At 31.5% G+C, this 27,941-nt stretch overlaps 1 protein-coding gene across 1 annotated transcript in view; it reads left to right on the plus strand.

The window, feature by feature from the left end:
- Positions 1–23,278, plus strand: part of LOC129000783 (uncharacterized) — a 128,096-nt gene extending 104,818 nt beyond the window's left edge. The window contains exon 4 of the mRNA XM_054427783.1: positions 22,194–23,278. Within this exon, the coding sequence (XP_054283758.1) occupies positions 22,194–23,278 (1,085 nt within the window). The remainder of the gene's footprint in view (positions 1–22,193) is intronic.
- Positions 23,279–27,941: the final 4,663 nt, after the last annotated feature.

A 27,941-nucleotide genomic window follows, 5' to 3' on the forward strand; every position in this document is an offset into this window, starting at 1 on the left:
TTTAAATTTCAATTTTGAGGTTGCAAAAGTGCCTACTAATTATTAAATTTAAATGGACATTTTTATAATTTCACTCCTCTTTATATTAAATCACAAATCCTTCCATCTTCAGTTTCTTCACTCACAATAAATCATTAGCAAAACTAAGTCAGCTGTTATAAACTTTAGAAATATTGCTGTGCCTTATTAATACAGTATTTTGAAATATTAAAGAAACTATATCCATACGTACTATAAAAATGTTTAACAAATAATTTAGCATTAAGGACAGCAGACAAAAGTAATATGATTATTACAGCATCAAGGACTAAAAAATGTAATAGCAAATACAGTATATGTTTCATTGCATCTCTGATTCTACTTTACAAAAATATCAACAAACAACCTAATATACAAACCAGTTCTTTTAATCAGTTCCATTGTCCATTGCCTTTACATTTTCCCACTTACCATTAAGTAAACATAGTAACAGATATGTCATTGATTTTAGAAACAAAAGAACATTGTGTACTGCTTAGTTTTATGATATTTCCTTGGTTTAAAATTAATCAGTGGTGTGGCAAAACACAAATAATAAATGTATCAAATAAAGTAAATGTGATCTGAAAGCTATGTTAAGATAAAATAAGAGTAGTTTGTATTAATATTGATAATTAAATATAGTTACACATATACAACAGATTTTAGAAAACAAAAATCAACGATGTACAATTTAGTTGTTGATGATATTCTTTAGTTTGATTTAAGCATAGGTTTAGCAAAACACAATAACTCAATTTACCTAAATATACATATAAAAACAATGTGATGTGCAAGTTATGTTAAGTTAATCCAACACATCTTAAGCAGTTAGAATTTATTTAAAATAGCCTTCAAATTCATACAAAACATCTATACATTGTAATTTTCATACTGTTTCCATGAAAACATATCAATAACATTATTTTCATAACTTAGACGCTTTAAAAAATCCAAAGCAGAGCCGGAGTTGATACAGCAACGGCTATAGAATCTCTTTTTTTCTATAATCATTGACATAGTTTTTGAATAAATAATCCACGATAAAAGGTTAGATTAAAATAAACCTACCTCATAGATATGGAAAATATTATATTTAATTTCTTTGTATCAGCTGTCTGAAATTGTGAAATATGCAGTTTAGCAGTTCTTCTTGTTTACATTTAAATGTCAAAGCAAATGTATACAAACATTGTTAGTGTTCTAATCGCAGCCATGGAGACCAATCAATATTTACTTTTAAAATGTTCACCTCAGTACTTTTTAAGCCAAAGGGGCAAAGCCTACGGTCAGTATCGAAATGTGAATAATCTTATAAGGGTCCTTGGTATGGTAGCTATGTTTTTGTAAAATTTAAGCCCAGTTGGTTCAGTAGTTTTTGTACCTATTAGTAACACACATACAGACAGACACCATTAGATTTTATATAATAGTATAGATTTATTGGTTATTTATTGAATTATTGATTGCATGTTAATATTTTTATAATTATCTATTTACCTAGTTATTAGTAAAACTAATTTACCAACCTTGGGGTTTTTTGCATTTAGGTGATTTTGGAAATGTATTTATTTGATGTATCCCTTGAGGGAAAAGTCAATAACGAATGATGATGATGATTTTACAGTTGAGAATTCAATAACTTTGAACACCTTGGTCTACGTGACGGTAAAACATAATGGACCGTAAAAGACCAAGAAATAACGAGGTTCGGCACCTCAATATGATGCTCACAGTCCGTCAATGCAATGTGAGTGATCAATCTGTTCAAAAAACATAATAAATCATATTTAAATCATAACACGTACTATAAAATAACCCTCACCACGTTATAGACGTCTTTTTATTGTTATGTGATTTGTTTATTTGGCTTTTATGAATTAAATTTACCTTCAAAGTCCTAAAAGTTTTCATAATGCCTAAATTTGTTTTTTATGAACATAGCAGTAATATAGTTTCTGCAGTAAAATAAATTAAGACCCATATGTAATTAAATCCTACTATAGTCTACGCTTAGGTTTCCGTGACATCCTCTACGTTAGAGCAGTAATAGACTTTAGGCTAATAGTTACAACTTTATGGAGTGTAGTATTAACTTTTTGTGAATTAATCAACGAAAAATTAAAATAATGCACACTATAAACTGTAAAAAGCAGAAATAATTTAACACAATATAAACATTTAATTAGCATTTGCTATTTTGTCTTTTTTTCAAAAGGTATCTCTTCAAGTTGTGTTGTTAAGTTTATATAGTGCCCTCAAGGTACCCATGGTTAATCTTTTCAGTCCCTATTTAGTCTGTGTTTAATTATTCAGTTATATCAATAAGTCTTATTATTTAGCTATTTTCCTGCTTATCTTTATAAACCCCTCCAGTGTTACGTTACCAAGCACACAATTTATTGTGTAATAATTCTCAAACCGTTAAAACTACAATACAGTATATAGAGCTAAGAAATTTGAGTTTCAATTACGTCTAACTTATGAATATAACAAAAGTATAAATTTTTTATTCAGTAAAGCTGCTTACTACACTGTACGCCTTGGTGATCGATCGCAACATTGCAGCACTCACTGCCTCAATGTTCTCAGGTGATCTAATGGGCCACGAGACTCCAGATTTTCGTTTTGTTGCACTTGCAGTTGTCTAGACGTATTGAACCACAAAACAGTTGATTTCCGGTGCGGAATAGGGGCCAACAGGGATAAATTAAACCGATTCCGAAAGACACGCTGGGCTGCGATCACTGAACATCCACTGGAAAAGTAGGCCTTAACGGCAAATGCACGCTCTTCACTGTTCCAACGCATAATGACAACGAAACTGTGCAAGGACTAAACTTTACAGCCTCACCTCTCAAAATAGACTGCTAGCTCTTCGCTATGACATGAAGAAACACAATAAGAAATCATATTAAGAATAAGGAAGTTATGCTGCCCCTCTTTGTATATATTGGCTAAGTTATTGTGAGATTATTTACTTCAATACCTCATTGAATCGTCAAAACATGTACTGAAACATGAAGTGAAATTCACGATTCAATGAGCTATTGACGTAAGTAATCTAGTCTTACAATAATATCTACAGCTCAGGGGCTTAACAATGAATTTAAATTGGCTAAGTTGTTCAGGGTAAACAACCCTGTATATGAAATACATGATTTATAAGCCAATGCCAGCGTGAGACTACAATTGAGAGCATGGAAGGATATTTCATTATTTATTTTATGCTCCCAACAATATGATGTTCTGGCTTAACTCGTAATCTCCAAGCAAGCTACAGAAACTGTACTATTTTGAGGAACTCATACTTTGGGCTCTGGTCAAACATATTTTGTCTCACAGAATTGTTATAAACAGTAAACCACTTACATAAATTAATGCGTGTATTTGAGCAAATACTTCTGGTAATAAAACTTAAAAAAATATTATGTTAAAAGAAAAATTAAAAAGCGTATCAGTGAATGTAATTACTTTGTTAATTAATTAATTTGTACTCTTGAATATGTACAAGCAGCCTATTAATAACAACACTTCTACGATAGCTATGCTAAGACATGCAATTTGTTGCAAATAGTATATGAAATGTAAATTAACAAATGTAAAATATAAATCACTATAACTGATTGTAGTCTTAGTAAAATCAAAGAGGTAAGATTGAAAACTTTTAAGTAAAAAACTAAAACGGAAAACACGATCAAAATGAGAAACATCGTTTATCTGTCCCGGGTGAGAAGTGATAACGAAAAGTCCCCTTACTGCTTCCGTCATAACACTTACATTTGAGTTATGGTGGAAGTTTCTGAAAGGGTGGAATTGAGGTGATTCTCTGTATGACAGAAGATGTCAAAATGGTGTAGTTATAGAATATGGAGCGAAATTAAAGGTTCTTATTGGGATTAGCACTCCTTAACACATATATTCTGCTTTCGGGTACACGTATGCATGCATCTGTAAGGAATATGATTTTAAAACTCTTCTTATTAAATCCCAATTTTAAATCATGAGTAAGATTTAAAATATTTATGGGAGAGAGTTTACAATGAAAATTGATTTAATTAATGTAAGGTGGAATTTTTATTTAAGTGAAATTGTAGATTTTTAATTAAGTGTGTAAATCTATTAAATCCATTTTGAAAATAAATTTATGTATAAGACTGCTCAGGAAGTTGCAACAACAGGAAGTTATAATCCTAAACTTACTTATCTAAAGTAATTATGAATTTACACTATTGTTTTACAATTCAAACTTGATCTTTTTATAATAGGGCCCCTGGCAATATAGTCAATACAGTCTTGTTTGTCTGCAAAGCTAAGGTATAAGAAAATATAGTTGTGGCACTTACCACATTCTATATTTTAAGATTGATTAAAACACAACCGCGAATACAAATCAAAGTAGTTTAATACTAAGCTTTAAAAAATAAAAAAAAATAAAAAATGGTAACATAGGACACAACAGTGTTTTTTAATATGAGGTTCCTCATAAAAACTAACTCCGATTCGATTACATGGCATTTTCGGGCTTTGTTTTAGTGTTAAACAATTTTATGTTCCATAGAAGATTATAACAAGAAACGGTTGATTAATTTAGTGCAAAGTCAGGATAAGGTGCAAAGAAGCTATAAATGGTCACGGGTCTTTACAAACAACCGTCGTGTGGCACTTCAATTTTCATAAATTCACAATACAATCGTCGAGTTGGTCCTTCCAATCTCTGTTGCTGCAATATGAAATCTATATTCAACCATACATGGGGTTTGATGGTATTACAATACGAGCTTCTATCCTAAGCTTGAGGACAATCAACCCAATCGGGAATTATACGTTTCTTAGCGTAACAAATAGTCAATAATCGCATATTTTTAACTTTTCAAATACCAAAATAGCAGAAAGTATAACAACTGTATCTAGTGGAATGTAACTTATGGCTTACAACCTTTTGTGGAATGTAAAATTAAAAAAAAGATAATATGGAAAACAGTGATGTATAACTTTAGTTCAAAAACCTGTAGACTGTTTTCAACGTTCTCTAGTCAATTTTAATGTACAAATAAAAAAAAAATATTTTATCGTTCAACTTTGTACAAATGTTTGACACATCGCATAACATGTCATCGTCCAAGTTGATCAAACATTACTTAGCTACTTGTATTACTTACCTTTAAGAAAACCATATTAATAAAAGTATCTTGGCAATTTCATTAAAATCAAGATTGGTTTTAATCATTATTTTGGCCAGTTTTCTTCCATACAAAAGGTATTTATAGTTGTGTTAAGTAGGAATTGATTGAGTAGAGTGTTTGTTACATTCCCGATAAAAAAAATTAATAAAAAAAAAACTATTTACTGTACCATGGTAAAAGCATTAAACTGAGATCAAAAGTTGTTACGGATTTACAGAGAGATTAACTACTATCAACGTCACGCGCATTATAAAATACAGAAATGTAACGTATATCTATATGTAGAATGTAGTTAGTTAAGCTTCCTATGTGTGCTTTTAGTAAACAATAAACTGTCAATACTTACCAAGTATTTCAGAAACAAAAGAGAATATCTGGACTTCGTGTTATGAACGCAAATCACATTACTCAATTACGGTATATAAGCAGGCTTCTAATTCACCTTTGTTCTCGTATTGCGTTATTAAGCGTTTAGTTCCAAGCATTATGGGTTACAATGGGATGTTATACCCAAGGGATTCGTGGTGGTTAACGACTCATAGCAAATTTAAACGGATTACACATAAACACGCGTTATTATAAATTGCTTTGGATTTGACACTTCTTTGAGAAATTCGTTTTGAAATGTCTATGACATGTCACACAATCACAATGTTTATTTTTTTTGGTACAATAAAATAAACATTACTAGAAGCTAATTATCTTAATAAAAAAATCGTAATACTACTTTATAAAAATCACCCGGTCACTCTAGTCAACACAATAAAAGTATTCAGTAATGCATTCACTTGTAGAGCATGTCTTGAATCTCTAACTTGAACAAAAGTGTAGTACGGTGTACAGAACCAAATAAAATGCATAAAGTTCTCTCAGTCTACTTCATCCTACACTTCATAAAAAATTATTTTTATCGTAACTCTAAACCACTAATTGGTATGAGATTGTGGGTAAATACAAAACATATTTTTCGTTTGAATACTGTTTGCAGTACATCAAATATGAAGCCATATGATATACCGTAAATTCCAATATGGAGATTGACGTTTTATGTATGCCCTGTCATCACATTTGACTTATCTATAGTCAAACATAGACAAGAACCATGTCCCCATATGTGTGATGTTAGTTTGATGGAGCATTTATTGTACATTATGGCATATAAGAGACCCTACATGTATAGTTAACTTAAATGTCGTTATATAATCTGTCTGCAATCAGATGCTTCCATTGATAGAATGTATTTCCATAGAACATTTTTAAAGACTCATTTAAAAAAAAATAAAAATTTTTTGATATTATGTAGTGTTTAAAGGTTATTTTTTCATAACACTCCTAATAAAATACAATTGGTTGTCTCTGATTGTATTCTAATACGAAATCCGTATGGAATATATGAAATATTAACATTTATTACTGTTTATAATATATTGTAGATCTTTAAAGGATTTTCCATAGAAGGTCAACATGACTTTAGTTGTGGAAGAGTCGTAAAAAGCAAAGGTTTAACCGGATTAGGTGCACTAGCCCAATAATGAGGTTCCTGTCACTTTTATTAAAACCGTTATAGTTTGGCAAAGTATTTTTCCTACAGTTACCTAACAATGTACATGTTCTCTCACTGATTTGAGAAAGCAAAGTGGCCAATTCGCTCATCAGTGAGACAATGTTAACATTGTCTCACTCTAATTACTTCGTCTCACTCCAGATTTGCAACGTGAAGGCACGAAATAGTGAGCGCGTAACATGTAGGCAACGTCGTATGCGCGCGAAATACGTTGGCAGCACTGGCTGTAAATCAGCTGGTCAGCTGTTGTACTGTTGTATTTGTCACTTCACATTAAATGTTATGTTAAAAGTTCACTTCTGTGTAAAAATAGGTTATGTTTCTTCACCAATTTATTTGTTTTATGGTAACTGTAGGAAAAGTATAATGTGCAACTCGAGTTCAAAGTACAATTGCCTCACTCGAGAAACCATTCCTCACTCGCCTGCGGCTCGTGAGTAAGGATTTCTCTCGAGTGAGTCAATTGCTCACTTTTCTCACTAGTTGCACAAATAACTATTACTTTATTTTTTTATTATTTTACAATTTTATCTTTTTATTATTTTGCTATATATTAACTCATTCGCTTCCGTTATTAATCATAAATTTGCTAGGCTATAGATACAGTTGTTATAGCATAGAAATGTTGGATGCGTGATATAAAGGTAAAATAAGAACATATTTTGATCAAATTTGGAAATAGCCTACATTTAATTATTACTTAACTATTAACATTTTACAAAAAACCCACTTTTTACCCTCCCTCTTGCAGCAAACCTAAGGACTCGATAAACTAATTATATTTGAATACGGGAATATAGTGATATTTTTAAGAACAATTTATTGTAAATCCAATCAGGCAAATGGAAATTCGCTTAGTCTGCAGGTTTGCTGCGGCGGGGGTATTTTTGTCTTTTGGTAGTTTATCTTTATATTAAAATATTACATGGATAGTATATAGTTTTGTTTTATGATTTGATTTACCTCAAAAGGTATTGTTCGAGTTTGTATTGAATTTATAATTTTTGGTTAAACATCACGAAATCGTATTACACAAACAATGAGATACTTGCTATATTATAAATACTTCACAATAAAATCACCTTTGTAATTTTTATAGTAACTATAGCTATGAAATGTTTAACTTCAACCTTTCACAGTCAATGTCATTGATAGAATCTACAGCCCATAGTGTATAATACATCATTTCATATAGGCAAATAAAGACATTTTGGTAATTGCGGTAGTAAATTTGGGTGTTACTACATATTTGACATTTGATTTTATTGTTGACTTGGATTGATGGATCACGGGTTATAGGCAGGAAAATATTATTACATTTTTAATCATGATAACAACTTAATTAAATTGATGAAAATATATTGATTCAATCGCTTACCTGACATTGTTCAGCTCTAGTAGTATCCTACCACTGTACAACATTAGTCTGCTATTTCCTCTGGGAGGAGGCAGCTGCAATGAACATACGAACTTCTCTACGGACGAGTAAAGATTTCGGATTATCTTTATTTCTCTTCTCACGTATTGTTAATGTAATAAAAAAAAAAATATATATATATATATATAAAACAATGCATGCTAAAAAAATCTGCCGAAGATATTATTTATAAGACTAGTTGTCCCTACAATCATCAGTAAAATCAACAGCAGAATTATACATTTATTTATTTAAGTTCATAGTTTTACACATGACATAAAACACACAGACAGTCCATTGTCAGTATTATAATGTATGTCTTTTTATATTTTGAACTGCATTTTATGTATTAAAAGAAGCGTTTATGTTCGTTGACCAAAGACTAATATCGTATTTGTTTTATTGCTTTGATGCATACACTTTGATGTTTTTCACTTTGTAATTAAAGTAAGGTATGCATTATTTAGAAATTCAAGTCAAATTATCACATAAAGTTGTTCGTAGGCTACCTAAATATATAGGATCTTTCTTACCGCAATTTTTAAAATTGTGGTTCGGTGTATTTAACAGTACCTACAACAACAATAGAATCATTGTATTTTTTTACAACATCGTAAAAAATATTTTATGAAGAAAATTAATATGGAATCAATACTTATTAGAATAATAATTAATTAATATGAAAAACAATGTATACGTTAAAAGTTAAAAGAAAGAGCCTTCTTACAAGTAAGGAGTAAGCAAGTAAAGTATGTTTTACAAGGAAAACTACCAATATTTTGATTTAACTGGCTAATAAATATATTATACAAAACATTGCTTTTATTATTATTATTACCCCTTATAAACTACTATAAATGGTTTGCTAAATTACTTCTTCATAAGTAAAATAAATCTTAATACTTATTAAAAATGTTTCCTACATGGTCTTAAGAAATGGGTTTTCGCTCTTTCAGTAATAAGAGGATTTCGATTCCTTAAGCCTCTTACGCTAGAAGAACTTTTCTCTTTACAAAAACACAGAGTTTCTTTTAGGAGTTTGTTTGGTATAAACACCTAAAATGCAATTAGAACTATTTCAAATAGGTTTTATGGCGTGTTTGATACAATTATATAAACAAGGCAAATCTGACTTTTATTTGCAGGATTATTATTAAAGCACACCACATTTATTTGTCAATAATTCATAAAAATCACTTCAGCTTCAGCACAACAATTTCGTAATAACAAATGACTTTTCAAGCAGCTCTAAAGTCAAAATCCAAAGTAAAAATATTTGCAATACAAAGTTTGCAACTGAAACTGTTGGATTGAGACTATTATATCATACCTCGTCCAAGAAGCAAATACAGTGAAGCTATTACGGAAGCTGTAACCCCAAGAACTGTTCCATGGCAATCCGCGCATGTGGAAGCCGAGGTGCTCGTGGGTACACAATGCCAGGTCGCATCACGCTACGATTCTTTGTTTACAACTACGTTGTTATCTCGTAACCATCATAGCAACTCATAAGGGTAATAATAAACATTGCAAAAATAAAGTCTTAAAGTATACAGGCATTATCAAATTTGAATGTGTTTGTTTCAACAAACACACAGTAAGTTTCACAGTTGTGTTTTGACATGAACACTGTTTGTTGAAATAATCCTGGATTCAATATGTTCAGCCATTATTGAGTTAATTGATTACATAGTTTGCATATGAACCGATCTCTAAAAGCTTCGTTTCTTCTACTCAATTAGCATCTGGTTTGAGCTATTAGTCTTCTCCTCGACCATAGCATAGTATTGACTATCTGTGGTTCCGTAAAACGTGCGGGAATCTAGTGTTCAGATAAATCCTTTCTTGACTACAAATATATGTTGGGGAATTGAAATTGTCGACGCTATTGGCATTACTTAAAGTATTTTTGAATAGGAACGGTCCAAACACTAGCCTTGTTAGGCCTATTATCTAACACCGACCTTTCGTCAGATATCATATTTAATTCATAGTCTAATGACAAATTACATCTGTAGTGATTAACACATTTTCAAAATGTTTTTACAACATTAACGAAAATGTTTATTTTTTTCAAATGGTTGTATAGAATGTCCCAAGCAAAACACATCTCCAAGTTTATTAAATATGGAGATCTGAGTTGGAGTTAGTGTGTAACTACATATGATTGTTGGAATCACAAACATGTATGCATCTGCTAAACCCGTTTTTTAGATCTGGTTATTGTTTGAGCAGTGTATAACAACAGTGTCTCTTTGATTAGTGTACAACCAGATAATCAGAGACATTACTGACTCACGCTGCTTTGTGTCAGGTTACACAATGATGACGTCACATACTCAACTCATGTTCCCCTGTCATCAATGAGACACAGTTAACACGCAGAATCGATGACAACATATTTCAACCACCTATAAATATGGGATGTAATTGAAATTTTTGATGTTATTTAAAGTGAGAAAGCTATTTATGTCAAACTCAAGTATATGCGTGATCTCGGTTTATGGTTAAAAATACAAAATTACCGTTATGTAATTGAAGCATTATCTTACATACAGCTTCTTGTGCAAATGCACGTGCAATCACACATTTGGTTATACGGACTAAGTGTTCATTCCAGGCATAATGTAATTTGTTACTATTCAACCTCACTCGTGTATTAAACCATGTGAAAATAATATCCGTAAAACGGCAATATTAGTCAAAGTTTAATTCTTATCATACCTTTTATACTATACCTTTCAAGACTCTAATCAAATAATTATCCATACACGTCATGTATTTTCTGTGTAAACTATGTTATTAATCTAATAGACTCAGGAACAAACTTTTAAGAAAAAAAATAATGTACTGTAATTAAATCGATTAAATACTACTTCATAGTCATAAATATTATAATTGGAGTAAACAGTCTTTATATCTTAATATATCTTTATATATCTTTATATATATCTTTTATATCTTTATATCTTATCCCTGCATTGCACTACTCTTTTTTGTCCTAAGACGCTATGAACGAGCCCGGGGTTGTTTTTCACTTTACTCAGGATAGACCTAGGGGTTGCGGCATTATCATTTAGATAAAATCCATTGGTGATTTGGTGGGATTTGAACCCGCGACTCCAGGGACCGAAGTCCTGTGCTCTATCCACTACACCAGCTTGGTCCCCCGCATTGTACTATATTAAGTAACACTTAAGTTGATAATAGAGAGTATCTTTACTCCTGAGTACTCCACAACGAGTAGTGCACACCTGAGACCCTGCACTATGTATCCCACTAATGAAAGTAAATATTTAAAACATTCCTTACAAACACGGATATATAACGGATGTATTCACTATATTAGGTCTTTACAATGGGGTTGTTTAATAGTGCGTACCTTAGATACCTAGTAAGCAAATGTATAGGTTTAAAAGCTATCTAATATTACATGTACTAAAAATCACAATATAAATTCTGGCATCAACAAAGAAATTGATTATAAAACCCTCAAACTCTTGATTCAAGATATAACGTAGATTTCAACTTTAATCATGATGTGGCAGCGAGTAATTGAAAAACTTTCTTCGTCAGTGGTCTGGCGATGTTTGCAGGATAAAATCAAATCAAAAATATATGTTGTAAAACTCTTTTAACATTTCATAGTTCAGTAAATCATCTGGTAATACACGCTGCGTCGAATGTTAATTGATTTTAAAACTATTACCCGATCCAAATATGATACTCAATACATTATTGAGAACAATTAAAGTTTCTTTATAATTCGTAAACTAAAAAACTGCACCAAATTAAGATTTTTCCAAAATTTTGTTAGAAAATCAATCACATTTTTCATATAATCGATTAATAAATTTATGAAATTACAAAAATTTAATGTTAGTTTGCTAGGTTTATATTTAATATTTGTTATACTTAAAATGTTTTTTATTTTTTTATTTTATAATTTCAAGTCACTATAGGATAGTGATCAAGGTTACTATTTAATTGTTTTTATACATTCTTATCAACAAAATACCTCTTTTGAATGCGTTGTAAATAACAAATATTTGTTGAAAATCGTTATTAAAACATGAAATTCCCTAAAATGTCAACTGCAAAACCAATCTTACAAAACGGCCAGATAAAGTTAGAAAAATTTATTTGTTAAGTTCCTAAACGGCGTATTCTATATGCTGTGTTTTACGGAAATTAACGAGCCAATTGGGATTTTATTAAATTTAATAGGGTTTTATAATGCAGAACCTTTACGGAAAAAATTTCACTCTCAATCAATTTCTTAGTAAAATTGTAAATCTAAAATTTTAAAGGGCCAATAATTATTAATGGTAAACATACAGGGTGATTGATATAAGTGTGTGAGCCGTTTTATTCGAAAACTATAAGAGATTTTAAAAAAAAGTTAAACGGTAAGTGCCTTGGATTTTTAATTAAAAAAATTGTAGTCAAGTCGAAAAAATTATTTTAGCCACCATTTTTCCAATATGGCCACCAACTTTGATTTTTCTTTTGGAACACCCTGTATTTTATTATGTATTCCGGTAGAAAATATAATCATAAGACGATTTTATTCTTGTGGTTTTTTTTTCATAAACCTAACCGTGTCAAAGATAATAATGGTTTAAGTTGTGAAATTTCGAATAGTTTTCGAAAAAACAGCATGCTTGCTTAGGCCTTTATCAAAACTCTTTCTCATGCAGAATTTTCAAAACTTTAACCATTATTATCTTTGACACGGTTAGGTTTATAAAAAAAATCACAATTATAAAATCGTCTTAAAATTACATTTCCTACCAGAATACAACATAAAATACAGGATGTTCTATAAGAAAAATCAAAGTTGGTGGCCATATTGGAAAATGGTGGCTAAAATAATTATTTCGACTTGACTACGATTTTTTAAATAAAAAATTCAAGGCACTTACCCTTTAAATTTTTTTTTTGATATCTCATATAGTTTTCGAATAAAACGGCTGGCACACTTATACCAATCACCCTGTATATTACATCATGCAAAGATTTAATTAATTATGAACTCTATTCTAGTCACGGAAACCAAACGTAATTTCATCCATTTTTAGAGTTTTAAAATTATTTTTTATCTTTTTTCAAAGCAACATCGTTTTCACTTATTTTCCAAGAACTGATTTACAGAAGCAACTACACGTCAGTTTTTTTATGATTAAAATACAATATATTCTAATAGATTAGCCATTATTATTCGGAAGTAGAAATTAATTAATATCGTCTCCGTTATACATAACACAAATCTATAAACTATAAATACATAGTTTTGCATTACCATACTTTTAAACCTATGCTATTTTCATTTGGCAAGGACCTTACTTTTGGAATATTTAATTAATTCACCACAAAGCTATTTTATACAGACCCCTTTTAAAGTTGGCTGTTGCCCCAGTTTCATTGATAAATGGGAACCTATTCGTTATTCCCAACCTAGGTTATAAAACAATATTCTATAATTCATAATGTATGTATCAATATAGAATAATGGACTATACTGCATAAGCTACGCTTATTGCGATATAGTACAATAAAATATGTAAAATATTATAATTATTAAAGTTTCTTTGTAGAGTAAAAGCCCACCAAATTTGTAGAGTGATATTCAACAATAGACGAGATGGATGAAATAGTCAATAGCACAATACAATACAACATAATAACGATACAATAGTATTTTATATTTAAATAAGGTAATATAGATTAATACTGAACAGAGTGAGTGAGTTATTCCAAAGTGATAATACTTAAATAATTTCATCTGAAATTACGACCATACGAGGGTAGGTATTTTAAGCTGATCTTGTAGTCTTCTTACTTACTGATTAAGGTTGACAGGACAGTTAATTTATAGACCGTACAGCCAATGACAAGCTAGAGACCTACAGTTTATAGTGGAATCCAAAACCCATTTTTGTCTTGTAATTTAAAATATTGGTCTAATTATCAGGCTAGTAATGCGGACATTCGTCGTTATCATGAATGCAGACATAAATCCACACCAATGAGTATGGCATCCACAATCCACAGATCATTCCTATAAATGTCCACAAGTCATGATCTCCAAGTAGCTGGATTACAGGACGACGCCTCGCTCCCAATCTTATAACCTCTTTTGATCATAATACAGGGCGTTTATAAAAGAATCATCAGGTTTAAAAACATTTTATTGACGCTAATGTTAAACAAATACGGATATAAAACACATCAACAAAGAGGATATTTTTAAAATTTTTCATAGATACCCCTACAGCTGCTCAATGTGCCGTCCATCAGCCGTGGAGCAAGTTTCCAATCTATGCTGTAAATTGTACCATACACCGGCTAGCATCGCAAGGTTGGTTGATTCTACGGCATTGCGAATTCGTCCAAGGAGCTCTTGGAGCGTTTTTGGCATTGGCAGTACATAAACGTTGTCTTTCACATAGCCCCATAGAAAAATATTACACACCGTAAGATCAGGAGATGTAAGGAACAATTTCAGAAGGGCCAAGTCATTATCTATCATTACATCTGCCAATCCACCTCTGAGGTACCTTCTCATTCAAGTTACGAACAAAGATATTAAGGAGGAGGACGAGGCAGAGTTCTCAAACTAGCGATATCACCTTAAAATGCTTTGGTAGGTAGGAGGAGTCTGTCTAAAATGACTCCGAAACTCACGCTGGACGGTTATTAGAGATGAACTTGAGTCATAACAAAAAATGTTTTTTTCTTTTTAATTGTAATCATTTTGAAAATTATGCAAACACGTCCAAGAAAAAGCCAAGCCTGATTATTGAACAGCTGATTATAAAACTTGGAAACTTGCGTTTTAAGCACATGTTTCAAATAATAATGTGGGACAAGAATTGGCTGAGAAACATGCCATTGAAATCTGATGATTCTTTTATAAACGCCCTGTATATCCTCAATAGTAAAACATTAAAAGGCTAATAATCCTTTGATAAAACTATTCCAGTAAAGTTATATAGGACTTTATGATCATTTAATATATTATATAAAACAGATTTCTGATCTCAACACACATTAGATAGATTTTAAATATGATAGTGGACACATTCCAAATATCTTTTCACCGTCTCCCACTCTAAATCGAAGATCAGTGCGAAATATATGCTTAAAACCCAGGTTGCCTATAATGTTATTAGACATGAAGAGTGAAAGAGATGATTAAAAGTAAATACAATTACTTACTATAGACGACAAACTAAATTGAGATACGCTCTTTATAATCAGTGAAAATAGTAAAACTTACAGCAAATGATTATATGTGACAGCGAAAAAATATGAAATCAGAACCCTATCTGCTGCATCATATCGAATGTAGGCGCACCTTTGATGGAACTTTTACTCAACTGATGTGTAAACTTTTAGATTAGTTTTCCTTTTGTTTGTGTAAGCTCGGCGGGTATTAAGATTGAGTTTGACTTTCAGGCAAGTGTTTAATTACAAATAGGGATAGAAGTTTTTTGTTATGATATATTTCTATACCAGCCTTTTACAACGCATTTTGACTGCAGAAAGCCAAACGGATATTAGTGAATGAATGTTGAGATACTACATACGATATCGGTAAATTAATGTAGTTTTAGTTTAAAAGTTAACTATAGATTTTGCTGAAATAAATATACCAAACATTATTTATCAAACAAAAATTACCATGGTATTTACTGTAAAAGAAGAAATTAAAAAAAAAAAACAATGCAGCGACCTATACTTTGAATTTTCTGTATGATAAACAATACAATCTTAGAAGAAATCATGTTACATAATTATTAGTACCAGCGTCTCTGCAGTACAATCTTTTTCAATGACTTGGCATGTTACTACATACTTCCTTAGTTTGAATTACTATTACTATTATTACGATTATACTCACTTATTATGTTGTCAAAAACTCTTGGCCAATTAATAAGCCTACATTGATTGATGCGCATTAATTAAGATCTTCTTTACTATTGTGTCTGTGTATTTATTCCTTTAGTTATTACAAGGTAAGCCCTAGCTATAATCTTATAATAAATATCCATTAGTTTTGGAATGATTGAATTCAATAATATTGGTTTCAATATAATTTTAATTACAGAAATTACAAATGGTCAATTGACTTGTAATGGTTTAAATTGGATGATTAAATTCTAGGCCTATATGACGTGAATTAATTTCTTTTGATAGTCTATATTTAAATTTATTTAGACTCTTTCATTCTCAGAAAGGGGTTTTCATGCCAGTTCGAATGATATATAAAAAAGAGAAATTCATTTCATTTCATTGTTATTTCTTTAATAGAAAGATGCAGTCTGAAAATGTCCAAAGGGGTTCACTGAAGCGTAGTAAAATAAGGTTTCGGAATTAAATTTAGAATACAATTAATTGTAATTAAAATGAATATTTCTTGATGAGTTTACATTTGAGTTAGGCCTATTTGGCTTGTTCAGAAAATATTTGATATCCTTAGAGTTTGTACCTAGTGATTTCAAAATGGATGATGGTTGCCAATCGGAATGGGCACACGGGAGGGACTAAGGCTAAAGGTGTAGTGACGTCATATCTCTAGTGGCTAATGTCTACTCTTGAGGCAACACGATTACCGTAACGAAACGATGTATTTCAGCGGCGTTTGTGGCATATTTGGTAGCGTTTCGATTCGGTATACAGGAGGTCCCGGGTCGAATCCCGCTGGTGGCACTAACTTTTTGTCAACACATTTTTCATATCAGCAAGTTTGGTTGGTTAGGCTAGGTTATGACAGTTTAATTTTATAATACTAAATTTTAAAATAATTTTATAATTAATTAAAAATTATAACTAATCATTAATTAGATTTTTATCTTATCCAGTTTTTATATTATCAGAAAGTCTGGTTGGTTAGGTTATGTTATGACAGTTTTATTTTAACAATTACAAATTTGTTTTATAATTTCAAAACAATATTTTATAATTAAAAAGTTATTTGTATAACTAAAAATAAAAAAAAAACATTTCAACTTAGCGGTTCTAGCGGCGAACGCTGACACTACAAGATATGTTAGCCTTAGTCCCTCCCGTGTGCCCCACCGTTACCAATCTACAGCCAAGTCTCTGTTTCCTTAGTACCACAAATTAAAATAGATAAGCAATAATATGGGAATGATTTTTAATTTGCTACTTTCTTGGGCAGTAGTTCCCGACACTTTTGGACCTAAGCAATGCAACTCTTGGGCCAAACTTTAAAATTTTATTTAGTTTTAAGGAGCAATGTCTAATAAACATAAAGTTAATTATTCAACGAAGAGCTGGTAGGAACTGGGGAGAGTAAAAGGCTAAAGTTACGGGATTTCAAATGTCCATTGTTGGATGGCTACAGCTGGTAAATTCACATGAAGTACCACTTACCAGACAGTAATTTTGGTTTTCTTTGGACTAATCTTGAATAGTTATACTATATGATAAGATATTACTATATTGCAATTTTCTTTTAATAGTGTTTCTAAGTAGGTTTTGATTATTGTTAGTTATTGTTAATCACAGGATAAATATGGTGAGAATTGACATAAATACATAAATAAATATTAGACTGTAAAACAAATCGTGATATTTATGTATGGTGATATCATATTATCTTACATAAAACAAATTGAATGAAATAACACGTATTAATTCACAGGGAGAAAATTTTTTAATTAATACAAAAACTTTTAACATTTTTTTAACTTTAAACTTTTTTTAAAGGTAAAACTAAAAGATAGTTAACTATTTCACAAACGTATTTTATGCTTCTTGACATATCAAATATACTAATCTAATATTAAACTACAAACGAGCTGTTGACCCGTCCTACGTACAGGAATTGAGTAGTGAACTAAAACTGAAGTTATATCATTATTTCTATTTCTAATCCAAGCAAAGTTCAAGTGGTTAAACATTTACTGTAAACAAAAAGCTGTCAAGCTGAATTAAAACATGTAAACATTGTTTATTCCCTATTCTTTCCTCAAAAAGTAGAACAGAAAAAAAATAATTTGCATTAGATTTCCTTGGCAGAGCCTCGATTTGTATACATCAGTGGTTATAAAATCTTACTTGTATCCTATAATCAATGGCAAAATCACGGAATAATAAACTAACCTGATAGTGTTATAGAATATTTTTATATTCAACCAGCTGTTATTAAAAAAAAATATATTGCACTAAAACAAACTTAAAATTCTAAAGACTGCCCATAAAATAAATTAGAACATCTAGCATTTTACCATGTACTGTATATTTAAATAGTCTGTCATCCTCTTACCCAATAAATGAACATATCAATTAGTATAGCATTCATTACACATAGTATAAATAAGTCAACCCTATGCATGTCATTATTATCCAAATGCTGAATTTGTATCACACACAGGTTTACAGCTGTTACGTTAAGCAAATGGTTTCATACGAAAATCTAGTGTAGAATGTTAGCGTCAGCTGCTAGAATTTTTAAAATTTTAAACTTATTTTCTAAAAAACTAAAACCCTAAACTAAAATTATGGCTTTGACATTCCCTAGCTCTCAAAATTATCTTCCTTTTTTAACACAAAAATCATGAAGATCCGTCAAGTGGTTGATTCAGAATCGTGAAATAAAAAAACCCTGTAAAGTTTTAATATATAAGATAACGTATTATTGTAAACGATAAAAACAATATTATGTTCATTAAATATAAACAAATTTAAAATTAATACTAGGTTAAATTGTACTTTATTATATGGCCATATTTATCAAACATTTCTTGGAATATGAGTTGTATTAAAAAAACAATGTAAAATTATAAATCTAATAACTACAGGCCTATATATTTTTGTATAATTAGATAGAAATATATTTTCTGGGCAAACATTTAGTGTAAAACGAAACTTAACTGATAAATATCATGAAACAATTGAATGTTTGTTAAACATAATTGCTTCCATGATTTGTTTGTTCATATTGTTTTTTTGTTTTTGTGTTGTTTTTCCATATTTCTTCTCACCCAGTTAATATCAGAATTATTTCTGTTTAATCCATAACTAAACATTAAAGATTGTATTTACTTAGGCATTGTTTACAAAAGTTATAATCGACCTAACCTTACGTTGCATTATTTCACGTTTTAATAAGTGTGAATGTGTTTTTTTTTTTTGTTTTTATTGTTTAAACGACATAAGGTTATCTATTGTGAAATTATTGTGTAAAATTCAACCCGTATACACTATATTTGTATGAACTTTTTCGTTAAATTTTGGCATTTACACCCTATAAGCTAATATGGCAAGACACTGTTTTCTCTGATCTTTTACCGTTAAAATCAGAACGATAATGTAAAACATAGCTGTTTCCGTGACAGATTTAACAATAAAAACTACATGGCACATTTAATTAGTGTGTCGTTGCAATCATAACAGATCCAACAGAATTTGTGTTTACTGTTTCCATCTGATGTAAATACGATGGAATTGGTTTCATATGAACAGATGACAAGAAAATAATTGTATCATGTCCATAACTAAATTTCCGCTTTTCCTGCAATTTTTTCTTTTATTCAATTATTATTGAATATTATAAAATTATCAACCATACATTTGGTATAATTGTAATGTTTACACATTACTTTTGACTAATGTAGTTTCTGTTGCATATTATATTTAAATAATGAAATTTAACATGTATTTATTTATTTAAGAACACATATATAGTCTTTTGTTGTTGGATATTATTCAAAACATTTAAGATATACAGATACTTTTTTCTTATCGTTTACTAGATACATCTAGTAATCAGTATACAACTATGAGTGCATAGTAAGAGATTTTAAATATTTTAACAGTAATAATTAATTTACAAAGTGTATGAATTTACAATGAAATCCATACAAAAACAAGTATGGTTTGAAGTATTTAAATACGTAGTTATTTGATGTTTACAAACAAAACCTAGCAAAAAATAGGCCTGGCCATTCAGTAATGGAAAAATTTATTTACTATATAATGTAATGTGTACTGTGTAGATAGTACTATAAAATAACTATATTCAAACTCTAGTGAGTTTGATCACAACATTTGTGTGATAATTACGTTACTAGCCCGGTAAGTGGTGTTTTACCGTGCGAGTAACGTACGATACTTTACATCATACTACACAGAAAAATTAGTACATTTTAAACTCATAACACAATTTATTTAAGAGAAAACATAGATAATAATATTTTTATATTTCAGAAAATAATATAGGCTGTTGCAATTTGCTGTTTATTTCATCAGCTGACTAAGCGCACAGTAAATCTACTTTCCAGACTATAATTACGGATGTATTAAATCAAATATTCCTTTATTGTCATTTATCATAATTACATGCATGGATTGTGTCACAATTTATAAAGAAAATACATAATAATCAATAACATAGATACACATTGTTGCAGATAACATCATGCCTAAAAAAGTACAACGTATTTATGATGAATTGTAGTTTACATAATCTTATATTGTTGATGTTTAAGATCCGCAGATAGTGACGGCGTGCGACAAATAGGGGAAAAACCACCGCATAGTAAGAAGATAAAAGGACTGTTTTGTCTGTGAAAGGAGCAAGGACACAAACACACGGGAATTCACCTTTTGGGAAATGTTGTCAGTTTGACATGAGAATTTTAAGTTTTCGTCAATGTGAAGCCCTAAAAATTATTTCAATTTGCTCTTAGAATACACTATGGTGTCGTCAATCCAAACACTGAGAACAGTGCGATGTCTTGAATAGTTACGTCCACCAAAGTGGTCTGCCCATTATTTATGACAAGACCATTGTCAAGGAACTATTGGACAACGTTGTTAAACTCAAGAAAAGTAGTAACATCCATGACACCGTGGGTGGGTTTATCAACAACAATTGACGAGTCATCGGAAAACAAACACAAATGGGCATCTGAAACACTATATCTGATGTCATTTATGTATAAGATAAATAAAATAGGTCCCAATATTGAATCCTGAGGCACCCCGGCTTTGACCAGCAAAACATCGGAATCACACTTTTTCAGAATGTTTTTGTCAATAAATGGCAATTGGACGACTTGTCTCCATCCCCTAAGATAAGAAGACAGCCACTGATTAGCCACACCTCGTATTCCAATGGTGTTAAGTTTTTCAAGCAAAAGATCGTGCGAAACCACGTCAAAGGCCTTCCGCAGATCGAAGAAGACTCCAGAATCAGCTTCACCAATGCATGGGTTGTCCAATGCATTTACAACCCTATTGATGATCCAAAACATATCATTAAAAGTAGGACCTTCTTTGTCGAATCCAAACTGATTAGGACACAAGACTCTGTTAAGGTTTGTGAAATTCAACAACGAGCTCAAAAAGGCCTTCTCGAAAACTTTGGAGAATGTTGATGTTATTGAAATGGGTCTGTAATTGCACATCACCTTTTTTGTGTACTCGTTTGAAATGAATGGTTGATGATATTCACCCAAGGATACACCAAAAATTCACGGCATGACTTGAGGAGCTTTGAGGATACTGTCACGGCCTGATGATGACCTAGTTTTCAATTACTTGATAATTTCAACTAACTCTTTCTTGGTTACTGGTGTCGAGAGGAATGGCTATTTATCAGAAACAGATTGTAAATCAGATATGAAATCCAATACCTACATCGCAAACAAAAACTATTGAACATATTGGAAACCAGTGCTGGATCACTTATATTTGAACCTCTATCATTCTTAATGTTTTTGAACGATTCAAAGAAGATTTTAATTCCTATACTTCTATTTTCATTTACGATCTCCCAAACGGTCTTTGTTTTATTAGAAGACTTTTCTATAATGTCCAACACCTTATAGGACTTGGCAGCCCTAATACGGTGCCTATACTGCCTTTTCGAGGAGAGAAAGTGTTGTCTCATGACATGAGAACAACAGATGACAAGTATCAAGTATCATATCCTCGTTCACCGGTCGAAAGCAGGTCGACACCATATTCCTAGACTTCTCCAAGGCCTTTGACAGGGTCAGCCACCCTCACCTTCTTGCTAAACCGTCGTCTCACGGGATCCACGGCCCATTGTTGGACTGGTTTTCGTCTTACCTCTGTGGCCGGAAACTGGTGGTGAAGTTTGCCTCCTGTACCTCAAGATCGTTCTCTGCTACATCTGGCGTCCCCCAGGGCTCACATCTTGGCCCTGTACTCTTCAATATCTTTATTAATGACATCTCAAGAGTCATTCATGTCAAGCACCTCTTGTTCGCTGATGACATCAAGCTGTATTCAACCATCAATTCAATCGATGACTTCTATGACCTCCAGGATAGTCTTTCTGCTGTGGAGAGATGGTGTGGCGAGAACTGTATGGCTCTGAACACTTCAAAATGTGTTATCATGACTTTTCACCGGACCTTGGCTCCCATATTCCACAACTATGGCTTGAATGGGTGCAACCTTGACAGAGTCTTCGAGATTAAGGACTTTGGTGTTATGTGCACTGCTTCCTTGAGTCCAGAAAAGCACGTACTCTATATAAGTGCAAAAGCAAATAAGAACTTAGGTCTTATTACCCGATATTCACGATCCTTTTCGTCACCATTGGCACTGAAAACCCTCTATTGTCACCTCGTCAGATCACATTTAGAATACTGCTCAGTAGTGTGGTCCCCCTACCAACTCTATCTTCAGGAGAGACTCCAGTCAATACAGACTCGGTTTATCCGCCTAGTGGGTCTTCGTCTTGGATACCGCTACGCAGATGTTCCAGTGTGCGCCTTGGCAGCTGTCTTGGATCTTCGTACGCTAGTGTATAGAAGGAAAGTATTCGATCTGATGTTCCTACATAGACTGGTCAACGGAGAGATACTCTGTCCGGAGTTGCTTGAGCGGATTAGCTTCCACGTCCCAGGAGGGGGTACCAGATCGAGGGAGCTGTTTGCTAGGTCTTATCATGCTACGCTCTATGAACAGCACAGTGCCATCGCTCGCATACAAGCCATGGGAAACTCTCTGCCACCTGAAATTGATTTCTTCAACTGTAACACCACATGTTTCAGGAGATTGATCAGCTCGCTTCCACTTGATTAGAGAAGATGACCTATCTCATTAACTTAATCTCTCACTAATTTGTTAAATCCTTTTTTATGTTTTGTTGTTCTCGTTGCTGTTTATTGTTATCTTAGTATTTATTGTTACATCATTGTTATTGTTTTTGTTATTTCGTTGTTGTTATTATTATTATTATTGTTATCGTTATTACGATATGCACTTTTGTTGTTATTTATACATGTTTGTTAGTCATCACTCATCAATTTAATTCAATAGTTGTAACACAAATTGTATCCTGTATGAAATGGTTTGTCCGTCAAATAAATGAAATAAGTAAATTATCAACAGTAGTGGAAAAGTACCTGTTTTGGTGTAGTATGATGTAAACTTTTAAAAAGTATTCTTGAACTATTGTTTTAGCAATTATTAAAATACTAATGGCCTTTAGATAGAGGCAAGGTATTGTTCACTTTGCCATTCCTTTTTTAAAACATAGCCGATTCATACTCAAATTGGCTTACCAATTGCAACATATTCTTAGTATTATCATTCACCTTTGCGCCACATCATAAGCTATAAAATTGCACTCGAGTCATAAAAACCGGTTAAGTAGGGTGGGCGAAAAAAAGGTTGTTATAGAAAAATCCTTTATTGTTTATTGTATTAGATGTCATTTTATATAATTTTTATCATACTACTAAATTTCGTATCGTTTTTCAAGATGTATGTCTGTAGGAACATACGTATAAATACAATAAGCCTGATACAAATTACAAGTAATTTAAATATGCACTACAATGATCTTATTCATTTAGAAAATATTTGATTATAAAGGATAGCCACAGAAAAATGTTAAAGTAAAACTTAAGTACCAACTTAACCAAACAGTACAGTAACTCGCACCAGAATGTTGATAACTTTCAACTAAATCATCGGTGACCAGTTTAGAACTGTAACTTAAGACCCAAGAGCCCATAAACGTCAGACTACAGTCAGGGCTAGAGTGGTCACGTGATACACTACATAAAGTGAATTCCTATACTTGTCCTGGCAAAAGATACGACAAGCATTGTAAACTGCCACAGAACTGATTAATCTCATGTTTAATCACCTAATACAAAGCTTATAGTTTTGATTGATTAGTCAATCAGTCTGACTCTAACAAAAATGTTGTATGTGCTTATGAATAATAGGAAATCCACATGGGTGAGTTTCTACTTAGCGTGTTAACTTCGCCAGTAGGTTCTACTCACTAAAAGGAACAAAAAAGGTCCTATAAACCCATGTCCGGTTTTCAACCGTTTGGCTGTAATAGGGGATTTTGTGTTTTTCTTATTTTATTAGACTTTGCTCCACAATTTATGTAATAAAAACTTAACCAATTACTTTAGAGAGTTATAGTTCAAATCATTGGAAAGAATATTAAATTTGCTATAAATTAAAGGTTTCATTCAACAACTATACCATTACATAGTCCACGTTATATCCAAAATAAAGTAAAAATGTCATTAGATTAATTAATTACGAAAATGTTCATGAGCCCACTTTGATACATAAACCTGCATTTATGCAATGTTGAAATACATAAAAAACTTGGTCATTTAATAATCTTTCAAATGATATGCTATTCAATACTATTATTGATATAAACCAGTGAGAAATTACTAATAAACTACAATAAAACACGGTTTACAGATTTTGTTTTTGCACAGTTTTACTGTTGATAATAATTACTGTATACTCCATGTTGTATTTTATTGAACAATCTGATAAGATTTGTACATTATTTTAACTTTTAAATATTTATTAAAATCATCTGAATTAATAAAATGTATAAACTCAAGGTTTTTCACATTTTCAAAGATGTAGGCCTAGTGTGTTTGATTCTTAAATGCTGTATAATTAGTTTTACCTTGTGCTTGATTAAGTCAGCTTTTATTGATTTGTCATCTATAGCTAGATAACTCAGCTGCTTAAACATACCTTGTTGAGTAATTTGCTGTTTTAACTTTATATTTCCAAGTCAATTAAGAGTTTTTGAACATTTATTAAACTATGGAGCCTTTTACCAATCAAGAGTATGCCAACATGATGAATACAGTAATTATTATTAACAGTAAAAACTGTTTCAAAACAAAATCTGTAGACCGTGTTTTATTGCAGTTTATTAGTAATTTCTCACTGGTTTATATCAATAATAGTATTGAAAAGCATATCATTTGAAAGATTATTAAATGGCCAAGTTTTTTATGCATTTCAACATTGCATAGATGAAGGTTTATGTATCAAAGTGGGCTTATCAACATTATCGTAATTAATTAATCTAATGACATTTTTACTTTATTTTGGATATAACGTGGACTATGTAATGGTATAATTTTTGAATGAAACCTTTGATTTATAGCAAATTTAATATTCTTTCCAATGATTTTAACTATAACTCTCTAAAGTAATTGGTTAAGTTTTTATTACATAAATTGTGGAGCAAAGTCTAATAAAATAAGAAAAACACAAAATCCCCTATTACAGCCAAACGGTTGAAAATCGGACAAGGGTTTATATGAACTTTTTTGTTCCTTTTAGTGAGTAGAACCTACTGGCGAAGTTAACACGGTCAGTAGAAACTCACCCTGTATTATTGAACTCCTAATGATTAAAACTCATTGCGTAGTGACGGTTATAATCATTGTTTAACAACTATCTGAAGTAGAAAATAATGCATTATGAACGATGGCAATAAATTTAATGCAATCAATACACAATTCTATAAAAATAAGATGCCTGGCAATACAGGATGAATAGTGAGGAAGATGTATTTTTTTTTTTTTTTTTTTCAATTTAGTAGTATGCGGGGGAAAGATTATTGTACACTTTTTGGGTGGGATACAGATTTTAAAGACATAAGGGATTCCACCCAATGGCATTAGTTGGATTATTATTGCATAAATACATAGTTAATAAAACCATCACCGTTAAAACTTTATGTATTATATCTACAATGTTTTCTAAGGCTAACATATTGTACACCTGCATTTTGCTATAAACAGCATTTTGTTAATATACTATTCAATTTATACGATATGAAAAAAGTTTATGAATAAAGTAAAACATTGTATAACCTTGCTTAAATCTAATTCTTTTCAAACACAAGTAAGAATTAATGTACTCGGTAGGTAAGTGTATCTAATGTAATGATGCTGAAATACAGGAACAGTTAGTTACGGTCATCGTCGGTGATATTTATGATCTACTATAATACAGCAATAACGACCTCAGTAGACTATCGTTATTGCTCTTGTATTTCTGTATTTATTGTTTTCATATAACTTATTATTAGAAAATTATATATTTATACAAGACAAACAAAACTTTTAAATACGATTACTTAGAATAATTTCCTAAAATTAGCCAATATCGTTAATTGTAAAATGTCACTTAAGAGTGTACGTTCGATCACTGTAATTTCATAGACAAATTATTTTTACTTAATTTCTTGCGCCCCGGTATTAGAAATTTTACTGTGAAAATTGTTTTTTATTAATTTGCTAAGGACCAAGACGTAAACCTATTGTACCTTGTGCTTTAATTTTAGTAAAAGATTTCTCCATCGAATAGAAAGTTCTTATCGCAATAGTTATTTGTGTAACTAGTGGGCAAAGGGGCACTTTGCTGCACACGAGAGCAATGTTTACAATTAATGAATGATCTCGAGTGCAGCAAAGGCCTTTTGCACTCGTGTTACACTATATTTTTCCTACAGTCACTATAAAGCATATAAATAATTAGTCTTTCAAACATTATACAACACATTTTTAGGTTCAGCTGGCAACACAAATAGGTGCCCTAGAGAAAGTAGTACTCGGTCCGTATCACTCCGCTATTTTTTCCTCGGCAAGAAATGTGCTCCGCGACTAGAAAGTTCAGAAATACTGAAACTATAAACACGAAATGACAGGTTAAATCGTAGGTATAATAGTCAATCAGCTGCTCATAGTTGAGCGGAGCAAGCGAAGCGAGCGAAGCTCTTATACGTCGACTTTTATGCATTTCGTAATACGCAAACTCCTCCTAGACGGCTGAATCAATCGTTTTCAAATTTTGGATAGTGATAAAGACCATATCGGTGAGTGCCAACATCTATATGGCGTTGAAAATAACTCTCAGGAATCCGCCCCACTGGGTCTCAAAGTTTCAATGTAATCCTTATGGAAGCAGTATTTGACACATAAAAAAAGACATATGATCAGCTGTTGACTTTTGAATGCAGTAAATAAGAAATAGCTGATAGCATTATTCCACAGATATTAGAACAGAAACGGTATGAATCATAAATATAATCAAATGACGACACTAGCTTGAGGTCCGTGACGTAGGAAGTGCTAAAGGAAGTACTAAAGGTGAGCAGTCTGGAGTGTGGAAACTGTTTATGACGAATAGATTAAGGTATCTGCATTCCAAAAACTATAAGGGAAGGGAGGAAAAAGGGTCCGCGACGTAGGAAGTGATGAAGGAAGTAGTCAAGGCGAGCTGTCCGGAGTGTGGGATCTGCTTATGACCATTATATTAAGGTATTTGCAATCCTATGATGCTATGGGAAGGGAGGAAAACAGGTTCGTGACGTAGGAAGTGGTGAAGGAAGTAGTAAAGACGAGCTGTCCGGAGTGTGGGATCTGCTTATGACCATTATATTAAGGTATTTGCA

This window comes from Macrosteles quadrilineatus, unplaced genomic scaffold (genome assembly GCF_028750875.1).
Source record: "Macrosteles quadrilineatus isolate MER2022 unplaced genomic scaffold, UCM_ALF_1.0 Scaffold_1__1_contigs__length_201487025, whole genome shotgun sequence".
NCBI classification, from domain to species: Eukaryota; Metazoa; Arthropoda; class Insecta; order Hemiptera; family Cicadellidae; genus Macrosteles; species Macrosteles quadrilineatus.